At 42.4% G+C, this 15,199-nt stretch overlaps 2 protein-coding genes across 2 annotated transcripts in view; both read right to left on the bottom strand.

The window, feature by feature from the left end:
• TMEM204 (transmembrane protein 204) overlaps positions 1-15,199 on the bottom strand; it is a 203,080-nt gene that overhangs the window by 56,901 nt on the left and 130,980 nt on the right. The window lies entirely within an intron of this gene.
• Positions 577-13,078, bottom strand: JPT2 (Jupiter microtubule associated homolog 2). Its single transcript, XM_075515512.1, has 5 exons — positions 12,936-13,078; positions 6,396-6,544; positions 5,753-5,895; positions 3,760-3,805; positions 577-3,014 (listed from the first exon to the last, which is right to left on the bottom strand). Exons 1-5 carry the CDS (start codon positions 12,977-12,979, stop codon positions 2,830-2,832), a joined length of 567 nt encoding a protein of 188 aa, XP_075371627.1. The 5' UTR covers positions 12,980-13,078; the 3' UTR covers positions 577-2,829.

Raw genomic sequence — 15,199 nt, 5'->3', positions numbered from 1 at the left:
AACACCCTGGCTGAGAAGCCACCATGCCCAACTCACCCGGAACTGGAATTGCTGTAGTTGTAGTTAACGCCATGCTTTCAGCCAAGACAGTTTGGCACATGAAGGAGAGTTTTATGCACTCACCGGAAGTGTAGAAGTTGGGGTATGACTTCTCCACATAAAGAGCATCCTGTGCTCATGGGGAATTATTACACTATTCTACAAATAGACTTAAATATTTAAAATATTTGAATATTTAAGTCTATTTACAATATGGCTGAAGAGCAAGAGCATAACAGCATCCCTGCGTTGTACAGAACACCATGTAATGTTGGTGTTCAATGCCCACAACAAGGCTTTGACCTGAACAGCCCACCCTTGCTACCATCCCTTCACATTCCCCAGGGATAAGAGGTGCTTGTCTCATGAGCAGCCTTGAGCAGGATGTCACATCTCCAAAGCATACTTCCCCACTGCAGAAGGCCTAAAAAGATTTTGTGCAATTTTTCAAATTTCAGATAACAAAATTCACTAGTGTTATCTACAGTGAACTAGATTACCGGTTAATTTATAAAAGCAGACATCTACAGCACACAATGAAGTAACAAAATACAGAGGTTTATTGACAATTGCATGATTATTCATTTGATTTCCAATCCCCTTCTGTCCCGGAGAAATGTTCTTATCAGTCTTACTTGATGAGTTGAAAACATGGTTTAGATTCCAAAGAAAGAAATGCAAGAAAATGAACATAGTTTACCTAATTTAAGGCCTAGTTGGAAGTTGCTGTTTAAAAGACAGGCACTGTAGCCAATGCACATCAGGTACTAAAAGATGCCGAGTCTAAGCTCAGTATTACAGACAGCGTCAATTACACCAGACCCTTCAATGCAGAAAGCAGCCTCTGGTTGACTCTTCCACATGGTAGCCTCTTAAAACCCTGTCAAGTACTGGAACAAGGAATTGAAACAGAGAGATATGTCTGAGACTCAGCCGGAGGCTACACAGCACAGGCTCAAGAATAGCTGCTAGGAAATACATGTTGGAAGTAACATAAATCTGTTACAGGGCTGCAATTAGAATCACTCTCTTGTTTTCCTAGGGGGGCAAATAATAGGGAGCTCCAAATCTATCCAAAAGGTACAAAGGCATTGAAATCCCTACTTTCCATGGCTATTTCCACTCTCAGCACTGCCCCACGTATTTCACTATTTGAAAAGTCCTCATGCAGTCATCCACCACTTCGGACATCAACTGAACTGAGCAGTCTAGTACACACTATAATCAGAGTGTTTTAGCACGTGGCCCAGAGAGTCCCCTCTCAACAGCAGCAGTTCCCAGGGAACCTGGGCTAGAACAGCAGTGGATATATGCAGATAAGGCCACTTGTTCTTTGGTGTACCTGAACAACTCCTGTTTCGATATGTCAGATTTAAAAAGTTGCTATTAAATACATTGAACAGTAAGCACCTAATGTTAAGATTCATATATCAAAGCTCTGGATATGATCAGAAAGTCCATTCAGAGAACAAATGATGGGAGCTACCCTCCCCAACAAATGCTTGTGCAAAACATGCACATCTTCCAAACATGATTTAAGATAGCCAGCACAACCAAAAGGCTTGTATTGCTAAAGTCTTTGTTTCTCCAACTAGGATAGTCTACAGCATGTCTCAAAACAACTACAACTGTGGTTTGGGGAGAATCCACGTAGTTCTCCCAACCTTACCAACAAAAATCTGAGGCAGTCAAAGGCAAACGTAAGGCTGACCAAAGACAAGAGAATTCACTAACAGAGTCAGCACAGACAAACAAAAAAATGCACTGTGGTGAAGACAGCAGAACAGTCCTGGTTTCTGCAGGGTACAAAGTAAAAATCTTTGCAGAAGCTAAGGCATTTCTATACAGGTTGGGTCCAAGCTAGCTGGCTGGACACCTCAGTATATCCTCCACGGTAATGGTACACTTGTAAATTGCTTCTGTTCAAAGAGTACCATAAAGCTATTGTTTGCACCCATGTCTTTACCAGAAAATGTGCAAGCACTCAACCAGGATACTTTAAATAAAAGTCTTCTAGAAGCACCTACATGAAACAGTATGTTGGAGTGATATTATCACTTGTCAGGAGCTAGTCGTAGTAATCAGCAGATTACTGAAGGCGTCAGAAAGGCCTGAATACTCTGGGGAGGGGAAGGCCACAATATTTATTAACATACCATGGTTTATGAGTATAAAAGAAGCTTTCAGCATGTTTTGTCCTTGTATCAGCAATCATGTGCTGCAAAGCAAGAAAGGAGAAAGAGAGAACCGAAGACTGAAGACACTCAAAACCATGGTAGCACTACTTGTTCCAGTGGGACATATTTAAATTAAAGTGACTGCAAGTCAGCTCACACTGTGAAGCTGCATCCTATTGCCTAGGAAAAGCATAGCCTACCTGCTGTGCTTCAGGATCTTTCAGATGCCACCTCCAGGTCCTTACCCATTCACAATGTTTTACATGTTGACTGTATGGATAAGCCTGACTCCACAAGTGTCCTGAGCCACTAGCTAGCTAAGAACTTAACAGTCTGATGAACTCACCACAAAGTAGCACTGATCTTTCACAAAGTTACACTAATGTCCCCCTCTGCCACCCAACCAGTCCAATACTCACATCTTCCACAGGGCACCCTTTCCCTCCCCAGCCCTCCCTCCCCAAATCATCAGGTTATCCTTCCTACACACTTTAGTATAACCCTCATCCATCTGCCTAAGAATCTATCCACAAACAATAGTCTATAAACTGACCTCGCAACCACAGACAAGAGTTTCTGTGCAGACTCCATTAGTGAAAGTGAACAGATGACCCTAATAGAACGCAATACTGGATTTCCCCCCGGGGGGATTGAGAACTTTGTTGTGTGAGCGTGGCCTTGGCCCTAATCGGGGCTCGTGATTGTCTATCTTGGGTTCTGGTTCCTTGCATCGCTCCTCTTTGCCCAGATCTTTTTTCTCGCCTCCATCTTCCAGCTGTGGTTTGATATTTTCTGTAGCTGAATAAAAAGAAAAGGGATTAGATCAACTTGCTATCCTGTAGGGCACAAAGTGCCTCATCTTTTGTAGGCTGCATTATTTCCCATGTCTCCCCTCCATAGCACACTAAGGTTTCTCTATATCTGTTCATTTTTCCTGAAGGAAACAGGTGCTGAGCAAGAATTTATCTTTTCACAACAATTCCTCTCTTCTTTCACAATCTTTGTAACAAAGTTATGTAGGCTAAGCAATATACCTTCAGAATTATTTTGGCAGTTTCAGGCAATTAAGAGATGCAACATACCAATGAATCCTTTCATACTGAGCTTGAAAGCAGCATTCCCATCATTCTTTAACAATAACTAGCTGAGCAATAATACATTTTGTCAGTCAGCTATTTGTTATTTAAAACTACAGAAGACCAAGATTATACACTTGAAGGAGATGGAGGAAGAAGCAATCTGATAGGATGTTTTTCTATATATACAGATTCCATATATATCTATACACATATGGTATCAAGCAAAATATATACACACACGCACACAGGATCAAGACTTATGCCTGTGGACTTCTCAATAAGAGGAAACGAACAGTTTCCCTGAAGTCAAGTGATTAAATTTCTGACTAACAGAAAGAAAGCTTCTCAGTTATATTATCCTAAACACCAGACTTAGTCTTATAGTTTTAAGAGGAAGCATAAGAAACTGTTCCTCAGAGCTTATCTTCTCAAAGAGAACAGAGAAAGGAATTTCTCTTGCTGACCTTCTAGCTTCTTTGGTGTTTCCTCTTCTTTCAAGACAATGTGATCCTGCAAAGAAACCAAAAACTATCTTAGTATATTATCGTTCTCAAACAGTAACTCTGTCAACAAAATCTTTCAGAAAGTTTTGCTTTGTTTCTGATCCAAGTTTATACATTTATCATGGTAAAAGCCAACAGCTGCAGACACTGTGTGCAGCCCTGCATCCCCTCCACCGCTACATAATCCCAAAAGCAGTGGTAGAAGGTAACTCCTACGTTATGTCAAGGTGCACATCTCAGACAATTCACTGAAACACAGATGAAGATGCTACATGTGTTCATTAGAGGCTTAAAACTTTGTCTATGATAAACAGTTCAGTCCAAAGGTCTGGAATTGCCATTCTTGTCAAGCACCCACTACCACCCAGGAGAAGTTGGTATTCACAACTAGAATAACAAGCAGCCCTTGAACACCCTATTTATATGGAGCAATTACTGTCGTCAGTGAGTATCCATAGTGACCTGAACACTCAGGTAATTAACAAAACCTTTTAAGACCATTTCCCCAACAATCCCAATTGATTGTCAGAAATACACAGCAATACTTCAGAAAAGCTTGCATGTTTCCCACCCATGAAATTCAACTTGCAATAATTTTTACAAATATGCTATCTCCTTTCCATCCCAGCATTTCCCACAATTCCAATGCTCTAATTAAAGACATAGGAATTTTCGAAGTGTTGTCCTCCATTTAGTCAGGGATTCACAGGAATTAATTTTACATTTGTAAAAAAGCAACTAAAAAGAATCAGAGACCAGCCCAATAAAGAGGTACAGAGGAACAAAACAAAGCCCTTTCCTACACCAACAGCACTACTCCTGACAAAACCTAGCTGCCAGTCTTTTTTTTCTCTCCTCCTTTTGTATGACCCAAATCCCCCAGAATACACTGCAGAGTCTGCACAAAAAAATAGGCAAAAACCACACTCCCAGCACCTTCAAATTTAAGGGGGAAAAAAGGAAAAAAAAAAAAAGTTAAATTGGACTAATCTTTTCTTCCTAAGGTTCCAGGAAAAATGAGACTCCTGCTACTTTTTCAGCACAATGAGCTGTGTTTCATGGGATGTTAGGTTCCCATGCTATCTGACATGTCAGAAGCATTGCCAACATAGTAGCTACTCACTTAATAGTGTCTACTTAGAGTAAGGCAGCAGGTTGTAAATCCAAATATAGAGCATTTAAATACAGAAATAAAGTAATTGGCAACGTATCCTCCTTTTTCCTAAAGCCAGATTTGGTCATAACTACAAGCATCTCCAACTATTACACATCCCAGCTTTAAGATGAAAAAATAACAACTGACACAGCAAGACACACTTTTGTCTGACATCAGAAAATCAAGTGCATGCTGGACCTGACACTCAAAGCTGATCTTGAGTTAGCTTTTTCACTGTCATTAATCACTTAAGCTTAATCTCCTGCTAAAGTGCTTTCATGTTGAATGTAGATACATATATTTAACAGAGGTGAAGAGCACAGCCAGGCCACATGGAAGTTTTATGACTGTAGCTCACTGGTGTTCACCGACTTTCCGGAATTGGTATCAAGATCACCTCTGCCAAATTGCAGAACAAAGAAAGATATCTTCTCCTTATCTAGCTTAAATGCCTCTTGGCTGTGTGCCAAGAACTCCAGCCACACCTCACAAGGAAGACAAAAGGCTTCAGAAGCACTTTTTTTTTCTTTTCTGTTTTTGGTTTTGGTTTTTTTTTTTTGAACACATATCCGCAGTCTAATTAATAGTTTTACTGCAAACTACAGAGCATTCTGAGATCTGATATACCAAAGATAACAAGCTATCAAAACTAGACTTCGGGAATAACTGTCTACTTTGAAGTTACCCTATGCATAATTTAGGTCTGTGATCTTAAAAAGAATACAAGCACTGCAAGACTGTAAGACGACTCACTGAGCTGCTAGCTTCTCGGTTTGACAGCGAAAGAAGTACAAATACCTTAGGCTTGTTTGGGTGTGCTCGCACAACACTGGTAGATACAGGAGACCCAAAGATATCACTTGTCTTCCCACCAGGTGGATTCATGCGTGGACGAGGCTGAGCAGAACTAGAATCCTCAAAAATACCACTTTCTTTTCCCCCTGCAAGGCAGTTGTTAGATTTTTTTTTTTTCTAGATGACTTGGTTTTACCACACTATATTAAAAAATAAAAAAAGATATAAGAATTCAAAGACTTTAGAACCCTACTGCCTAGAGACTTGCTTTTGCTTACCTGAAGATAGTAGTTGAAATCTTTTTTTACAAGAATTCACTAGAGGATCTCAGATTCACAGCCGTACTCACTGCAGCTAACTGATGACACAGCTCTAGAATAGAAGCAGTTTCCTTTCACCACTTCCTAGACCTCAACTCAGAAAGAATTAGACTTGGATGACGTGCTAAAAAGTCTGTGAACATGCAGATCACTGAAATATTCATATATTCAGAAATCCGAATAGATTTATTGTTCAAGCACGCTCAATTTGTAAAAATGCAACATAAAAAGACAGACAGATCACAGTGTTCCACTTTAGGAATACGAAACCAGTTCTGTGCTGCAATGCAGAGCCCAATCGCGCTGAAGGAGGTAGCTGTTCTTACCTGGAGGGTTTGTTCTTTTTGGAATGTTTTGAGGTTCTTCTGATGCTCCAAAGATATTGGATGCCATTCGGTGTGGCCTGCTTGAAGAAGAAACTTCTTCTGTACTCCCAAAGAGATCACTAGAACCTCCTCCAGGGGGCTTCAGTACCCTACATCGCAGAATGAGAGAAGCAAGAGACAACAGTTTGTTTGAAATTTATAGCATTCAACATATTTGATGTCCCCTCCCCATTCTCTCTTGTATGTTATGAATTCTGATTCTGATTTGAACTTACTTCAGGTAATTATCTACTTTTCAAGATATGTTCTAATAAAATATTCTCAAGTTCAGCACAAATATTGCCAGCCTCCTAGTCAGTCAACTTGATCATTTTGTTATTCACGATTACTTGGAATGGTCATAACAGTGCCACCAGAACAAAGGGCTATGCTATCTGTGGTGTTCCAGAAGCAACAGGAGATTAAGAGAAGACATAGGACTCTGGGTAGTATTTTAAAAATAACCATTACAGAATCAGACTTTTTGCTTGTGCTGGTTTTGGCTGGGATAGAGCTAGTTTTCTTCATAGTCGCTAGTATGGGGCTGTGTGTTGGATTTGTGCTGAAAACAGTGTTGATAACCCAGGGATGTTTTAGTTCCTGCTGAGCAGTGCTGACACAGAGTCAAGGCCTTTTCTGCCTCTCACCCCACCCCACCAGCGAGGAGGCTGGGGGTGCACAAGAAGCTGGGAGGGGACACGGCTGGGACAGCTGACCCCAACTGACCAAAGGGATATTCCATACCATACGATGTCATGTTCAGCATATAAAGCTGGGGAAGAAGGAAGGAAAGGGGGGACATTTGGGGTGATGGCGTTTGTCTTCCCAAGTAACCGTTATGCGTGACAGAGCCCTGCTTTCCTGGAGATGGCTGAACACCTGCCTGCTGACAGGAAATAGTGAATGAATTCCTTGCTTTGCTTTGCTTGCATGCGTGGCTTTTGCTTTACCTATGAAACTGTTCTTATCTCAACCCACGAGTTTTCTCACTTTTACTCTTCAGATTCTCTCCCCATCCCACCTGGGGGGAGCAAGTGAGCAGCTGTGCGGGGCTTAGTTGCCAGCCAGGGTTAAACCACAACACTGCTAAACTGCACACACCAGCTTCGCATGTGTGATACAATTGAAACCCATTGACTTTTAAATAAAAGGAGACATTTTGTAACTACTAAAAAATTTGCTAGTTTCAACCAGCAGTTATCATATTAGCTGCTGTAGAGTTTAGAATGGAAAGGTGGAATGCCAAGTAGCCAGGTTTTCAGTGGTCAAGATGTAAATCCATTACAACCAAAGCTCTACACCAGAGGTATATCGAACGGATTCTCCTAAAAATTGAAGGTTAAATAGAAATGGACTGACTTCTTGAAAACCTACCAAAAGTCATGCTTGTCCTTAAGTAATAAGTCCACAGTTAATACTTATGCCTTGCTCAACAGGGCTTCAGGTCCTGTCCTGAAAAGGAACTGAACCACTACAAGGGAATAGAATCAGTGGAATTAATTGGAAAATTAACAGAAAAAGCATGGGAAAGCAATGAATACCTAGGTATCAAAAATAATCCTTACAGTTATGTCTACTTTAACCAGTTACCCACAATTTTAGCAACTGAGCAAAAGTAATAGGCAAATTATACCTCTTCTAACCTGAATACTTGATCTGGGACCTAAACTAACCTTTACTTTTATACAAAGGTAACAATTACAAATTGCAAGATCTTTATCCCACTCTACCTGACCAAAATTCAAACGTCAGTGAATTAATACAACACATCACCTCCACAGATCTGTGACAGAAGCAAGCCATTTCAGGTTAGATTATCTGCCAGGCATAAAAAAGGGTTCCTCTGGGAGCCAAGATCTACTCCAATTTAACTCTAAGATTTAATTTCACAAAAGCAGAGATATTGGGCTGCCCTGTCAGAAAATGAGCTTTGTCAGCATTTCGGACCTCAGGATGCAGAAAGCAGTTATATTCTCTTTGGGAGGAAAGAGGAAAAAAGTTCCTCTTTTAGACTGGGAGTAGTTTATATAGTCAGAACCAGCCTCAAAGAGACTGTCTTTACCGGACAATTTCAATATTTTAATCCTTAGTACAACTGTGGATTTAACGAACCCTTTAGCCTGAGGGAGTAACTAGAATTTCAGTAGACAGGACAACTGTCTTATCCACTGCACAGGTAAGATCATATCTGAGCAGAAGGTTTATTTACAGTTTAGCGTCCAACAGACTACAGATCCAACTATGCTATAGGCTTTCCACATATCTTAGGAGATCCAAAACTGCTATTAAAACAGACATTGTATAGGCAAATTATGTATTTCAATCACCCACAATGGTACGGAAACCATGAGGCAGTTTAGGCATTTAAACTTGGGAGATGGAAGGAAGAAAAAAGGGAACAATTAAAAAAAAAAACAAACCAAAAAAACTAGAGGAGTTTGGGAAGGCACTCTTGTTAAAAAAGCAGGTCTGCTAGTATCCCTCATGTAATTTAAGCAATTTCTGACTTTACCCATTCTTTTCAGATTTTTTTTTTAATGCACCTAGTCTTTCTTGAGTTCTAAGTATATTAATCTAAGTATACCATCAAAGAGATTGAAAGGAAGAGAAACATAGTTTATACGGATGGAGTTTCTTACATTATAGATTCATTCCATTTACCGTGCTGTTTTCTTAACACATGCCTACAAGCGTAGGAGGGAATAACAAAATAACTATATTCAGATTTTTTTGGTTTAAGAAAAACAACCAGTCATAAGAATCAAATTACTTCTCATTCCTGCAACTGGATTTAAGATCCATTGCAGAAAAAAATTCTAGAGAAACCCCATTTTAAGATTAAAAGTCTTGATTATTCAGTTAACAAATTTAATTAAGCACCAAAAGAAATCCAACACTGGTTAATCTTATATTGTCCTCCCATTTTCAGCTCAATATATACTGAAGAAAATCCTACTGTTGCAATGAATAAGTCAGAGGCACCACTTGAGGTGCTTACAAGACACTTTGAAATCAGCATAATAGGTGACCTTTTCTGCCAGCATCACCCTTGACTCTACACACACAAAGCGGATTTGCCTCCTCAATTTCAGAAACTTCCAATTGCTAGGAACCTTCCAAACATTCCATAACCTTTCAAGTGACTGCGACACCAGGTCCATAAAATTTTAACTAATGCAAAGTCAGATAACTAAGTCATTCACAGGAATTATCAAAAATAATACTGAAGTACAGCAACAAGGCCTTCCAGCTTACGACAGCAAATAGGACGGGGTTTTGTGCTCCTTCACTTCAGCCAAAAACTGGGGAGAATACAAAGCTATTTTCTTGCTGTGTAGCCTCTAGAGCATTGCTGACCTCCTTGTACTCCCTTGTCACTTGGTTCTAGATCAGAGTGAGATGTGCAAGTCTCCCACACCAAATAGGAAAATAAGATTTAGCCCGTGAATCCTGCCGAAGGAAAACAGCATGCTAAACTTGATAAGCCAGTGTGAACTGCTTCAACAGAGTACAAGGAAATTCAACATACACTTTAGAGCAATTTTAGTTTATATATTTTTATATATTATTAATATATTATATTAATTATTATTAATTAATATTGTTAATTATATTAGATTAATTATATAGAATAATTAATAAAATAAAAATAAAATAAATATAAAATTTAGTTTATAAAGGACAACTTTATAGTCATTTTAGCTTATACTGGTATTATGCCAGTTTACACAGAGATATTTTTGTGTCTTGCAGCCAGATAAGTTAGATCTTCTTTATTCCTTTGGGGATGGGGGAAAGGAAGGTGATGTTTTATTCTTTTAAACAGTAAGGAAAAAAAAACCCTTTGTTTTCTATGCAATCTAAATCTGCCTCTTCTCCCCCTCCTCTCCAGTAGACCAGAAGTTTTTCAATTCATCTAGAACAGCTAAATTAAGAACCCTACCCTGTAAGTTTAAAAGCCTCTACTAATTGCTTTGTTCTCTTCTGGCAGGCTTGAAGAAGTTTAATTGGTTCTTGTGGTCTTTTTTTCCTACATTGTAATACACTTGAATTTGAATCTCCTTTCCTCATTAAACCCTTCAGCCGACCTGTGGAAGAGGTGCCAAGACTTAACTATTACTTCAAGGCACTGGCTATATAAATAGATTTTTTTTTTTTTAATTCTGCCTGAAAGTTAAACACTGAAGTCCTACCAGTTTTCAGACAGTTCTAATAAAGCAAGTAAAACGTAAGGGATCATCAGTAAGGTAACTAGCAGAAAGCAGGTGTTAAGGTTTGGAACACCAGGCTCTAAAGCAAAAACCAAAAAGTTAGTGGGGGCACTCCTGCTGTTGGATCAATACAAACTCACGGCTCATTAAATAGCTCACTCATAAACAAACAGCAAGCTTTGCTAAGTCAGTTATGCTCTTGACCTGAAAGCACTGCAATATTCTGCAAAAACACTGATGGGGAGGAGGGGAACATATGCATCACACTTCCAAGATGGCTACATTTAACATTTTTCAGCTCTACACAGCAGTTGCGAAACTGCTCAGATACTGGATGAACTGAGAACACATAAAAAGCAACGCATCTTTACAGTGTGCACCAACAGTAGAATGATACAATTCTGTCCTGCTTTGCTTTCACAGCAACAGCAACTCTTAGACATGCAATTCCTCTTTTTATTTCGGAAAAGCAAAACTTCCTTAAAAATACAAAGTGTCATTATTAAAGTTTAATAAAATAAAACTAGGCAGTTAAACTGCCAAAACATTCAGCAAACTAGCTGTTCGCTATATCACTGCACACATTATCTGGATCACTAGACATACATCTCACTGGACAATTATTTAAGTGGAAGCTTTCATTTAAAATATTTTTAGCATAATTTATTTCTAACAGTAACAACTCTGTATTATGCAGTTCTCAAAATGCAAAGCATTTGTTTATAATTTCCTTGCAAAGATTTTCATATTAGGAAGACTTATTTTTTCCCACTTCCACAGCTGTTGGTGGTTCCTGCAAGGATTTTGAATTAAGTTCCGTTTTAATTATAGAAACTTCTCCACATCAAGAACTGCAAAAGGATTTGCATTATCATCAAATAAAGTTTTGTTTAGGGAATGAATAGAATAAGCTCTGGAAAAAGTGTCCTTAAACCAAGTACTTTTTGCTTTTGACAGCGCAGGGCTTTATGTCAATAGTCACCATCTCAGGGACCACTCTGTGAAATCCAATAATGTAACGTATTGCAGTGCTGCAGTATGCATACTTGCTATGCTGGGTCTGTTTATATAGTTGTGTGTATTACTATAGTGTGTTCTCAGGCACGATGAAAAAACACTCTGCCACAATGCCAGAAGCTGTAACAAGACCACCTTTGCTTGCTGTTAACTAAAAAGTTACAATGGTCTGCACTCCAGATTCTACCCAGAAACCCAATTTATGAGTTAAATATGGTTTCAAAATTACCATGAGAACAAAAGCTTCTCAGAGACTATATTAAGGGCAGAGCACTGTCAGAAGTCTTTTAAAACCAGGTCATAGCTTAGAGCGACTGGAATAAAAGGCAAACTTAAAGCACCCTTACACAATTTCGAAACACTTCCTTCCCCTCCGAGCACGTGATTACCTCGCAGATGGATTAATCACTCCAGCTCCAAGTTATGAGGATATATGTCCTCGTCCAAATATAACAATATATTTCAGCTTCATAAGGCAAAAACAAGATAACATCTGCTTATGCAGGCGTTTGCGTTGGATCCTCTCAAAGCTTCACAGAACGTAACCAGGCCCTCCTCCCTCCTTGAGAAGGTACAAACATGGGGGAAGGAGGGCCTCCACAGCGCCAGGCCTTTCTTCCCGCACGGCAATCCCCTCAGGATCCAGACCTCCTCTCCAGCTCGGTAACGCCCAGCAGGAGCTCAGCCCCCGCCCCGGCGGGCCGGGACCAGGCGCCGAGCGCTGCAGCACCACGGCGACCGGCCCTGCCCGCTCTCTCTCCGCATGCCCCACGCGTGGCCCCCAGCCCAAGGCGGCACGCACCGGCGGCGGCGCGGCGCCGCTCCCCCCCCAGCCCCAGCCCCCGGGGCGCAGGAAAGATAAACTGAGGTACAGCAAGGTCACCGGGCAGGCGACGAGCGCCGCCGCCCTGTGCTGACCTACTGCCCCAGCGGCTACCGGAGGGATGGGAGGCGGCGTTCCCGCCCACTGCAGCCGAAAAGGACCCACTCCCCTGCAGCCGGAGCCCCCCATCTGCTTCCCGTCCCTCAGCCGGAGCCCTCCCTCTGCCTCCCTCCCCTCAGCGTCGCGCCTCCGCCGCAGCACACTCTCCCCCCACCCCCTCTGCCTCCCGTCCCTCGGCCGGAGCACCCGCCCTCAGCGCTGCGCCTCAGCCGGAGCCTGTACCTCTCCCTCACCCCAAACAAAGCCCCGCCGCAGGCTCTGCGCCGCCACACGGCTCTTCCCGTTTCCCCCTTCACTCCCGCACCGCCAATCACACCCCCGCTGCGCCACCTGGAGCTGGGCTTGGCCGAGTCGGCCTCGGGACCCTGGAACATGGTGGCGGACGACAGGCTCCACTCGACAGCCCCGCGCGGCGTTCCTTCTCGGCTGCCTGGCCCGCAGGTAGCGCCGGCGGGCCCGCCCTGCCCTACCGTTGGTTGATCCACCTGCCCATCACGTCGAGCAGCCCGCCCTCTCGATATCCCGCCTGTCCGGTGAGCCTCGCAGAGGGCGGGAAGCTTGAAAAGGGCCCTCGTCGTCATTCATCCTGGCCGTCTCCCATTGGTAAGACCGCGCGTCCGTCAGTGGGGACGGCAGAGCCATTGGCTGAGAGAAGGAGTGGGGCGAGCGGCGGGAGGGCATTTAAAGGGCCAGGTAGGAGAGTAGCACCCCGACTGTAAGTAGGCGGCAGAAGGCTGCGGGGCCCGCAGCGGGCCTGGTCGCCTTCCCCCTGAGGGGGCGCGGCCCGGCAGCCGCCCGCCTGCAGCCGTCCGCTCCCGAGGACGAGCTCCGGAGCGTGTAGTCCCTGCCCCACGGACGAGCCCAGCCGGCCCCGCCTCTCGGGCGAAAAAGGCCGGGTTTTGTCCACTGAGGGCTGGCGCCCTGTGGCGAACGGCTGCGACAGCCCCGAGGGGGGTCGGCTCCGGTCCGTGCTTCTCCCGTGCTGCCAGGCCCCTGGGGGGCCTTATATGGGCCTTTCACCCAAAAACGTCAATGTAAAGCAAAAATCGGGAGGAAGACCATCGTAAGGAATAACCTCAGAGACAGCTTTATGACCTGATGATTTCAGCATCCTGTCTGTTGGGAACCTCTGCAGCCTCACCCAGCTTTGTCAGAGAGGAGGGGGTTGCACTTCAGTCTCAGGAAGGCAGAGAGGCATACACCATTATCGACCCTAGGATGTAATCTGACCATAAACAATCCATCTGCTATAATTCATTTCTTTCCCTGTCTCAGGAATTGGTGTCCATAAATTGCTCACAGCTCTGCAGGCTGTAGCTGAAGCAGCGTTGGGCAACAGCCACATGAAAGCCATTGGTTTCCTGGAGAATCTGGGCTCAGAGGACCTGGTACAGCCACACTCAAGGAACCAGCACTTGCAGGAGCTTGTACAGTTACACTCAAGGAGCCCACACTTGCATGGCCTTTTTAACCAAACATTTTTGATTGATACTAACATTACAAGTTAACATTTTCAGCTAAAGATTTTATTTAATGGCTCCACAGCTTTCCATATGCCAAGAAGTAAATTTAGAGGCAGCCATATTGCTGCTTTTGTCCTGAAGGATTAAAAAACAAACAAACAAAAAACCAACACACCAAAAATACATACACTAACTGCAACATCTTGCTTTGTTCCATTTCTTGCTTTGCTAATCATTCTTTAATTCTGACTCATTTTTTCTGTTTTTACAGTGTTAAGTTTTGGTTATTAAGGACAAAATTAGGTAATCTGTGAGAAAAGAAAGTGGTAGGATTCAGTACCAGCTTTGACATAAGGTGGAAAAGAAGGTCTCTCTTAGCTTTAAGCCTTTGTCACAGCATAGCGGAGGTGAGAAGGTGCACAGAAAGAGCTCACACTTGGTCATATAGTCCAGTTTTCCCAGTACACAAATGGTAGAGATGAGTCCTCACTCTGGATGGAAAGGAAGCATCAAAGAGTATTACTAATAAGGTTTTGGTTGAGCTTTTTAAAATGTTCATTCCTTATAACCTAGTTTAAGAACATTCTTGCACTTTCTCAATGCATAAACAAACCAAAGTTGCCATTGCATATTGCAGAGACCAAAATCCTAAATGTGTACAAAAAGCAATTAGATAATGACATAGATCACAAGATAATTCAGCTTGAAAGGAACTTCAGGTCTGGAGTCTAACCTCCTGCTCAAAGCAGGATGAGCTAGATCAGACCAGCTTCCTCTGGGCTTTATTCAGTTTTGTCTTGGAAAGCTCTGAAGACAGACACTGCACAACCTCTCTGGGCAACCTGTTCCCTTGCCTGACTGTCCTCAGGGTGAAAAAGTTTTTCTGGTAGTGGCTATAAAAAACATGATGGCCTGAATACAACCTCTACATCTAAGTTCCTGCTTATCTTAAGCTGTGAAGGAAAAAAAAGCTAGGGGAAAAAAATAAAAACCAAGATATATGATACCCTTTTTATTGTACCCTTTTGCTTGGTGGGGTTTTTTGGGGTGGGGGTTTTTTTTTAATCTCTTTTCTGTCTTCCCCTTGTTACTGGTGACCAGGGAGAAAGACATTCAGGACAGACAGCCCTC

This window comes from Mycteria americana, chromosome 12, assembly GCF_035582795.1.
Source record: "Mycteria americana isolate JAX WOST 10 ecotype Jacksonville Zoo and Gardens chromosome 12, USCA_MyAme_1.0, whole genome shotgun sequence".
In the NCBI taxonomy this organism is placed as follows: Eukaryota; Metazoa; Chordata; class Aves; order Ciconiiformes; family Ciconiidae; genus Mycteria; species Mycteria americana.
This window is presented reverse-complemented; position numbering and strand designations above follow the sequence as displayed.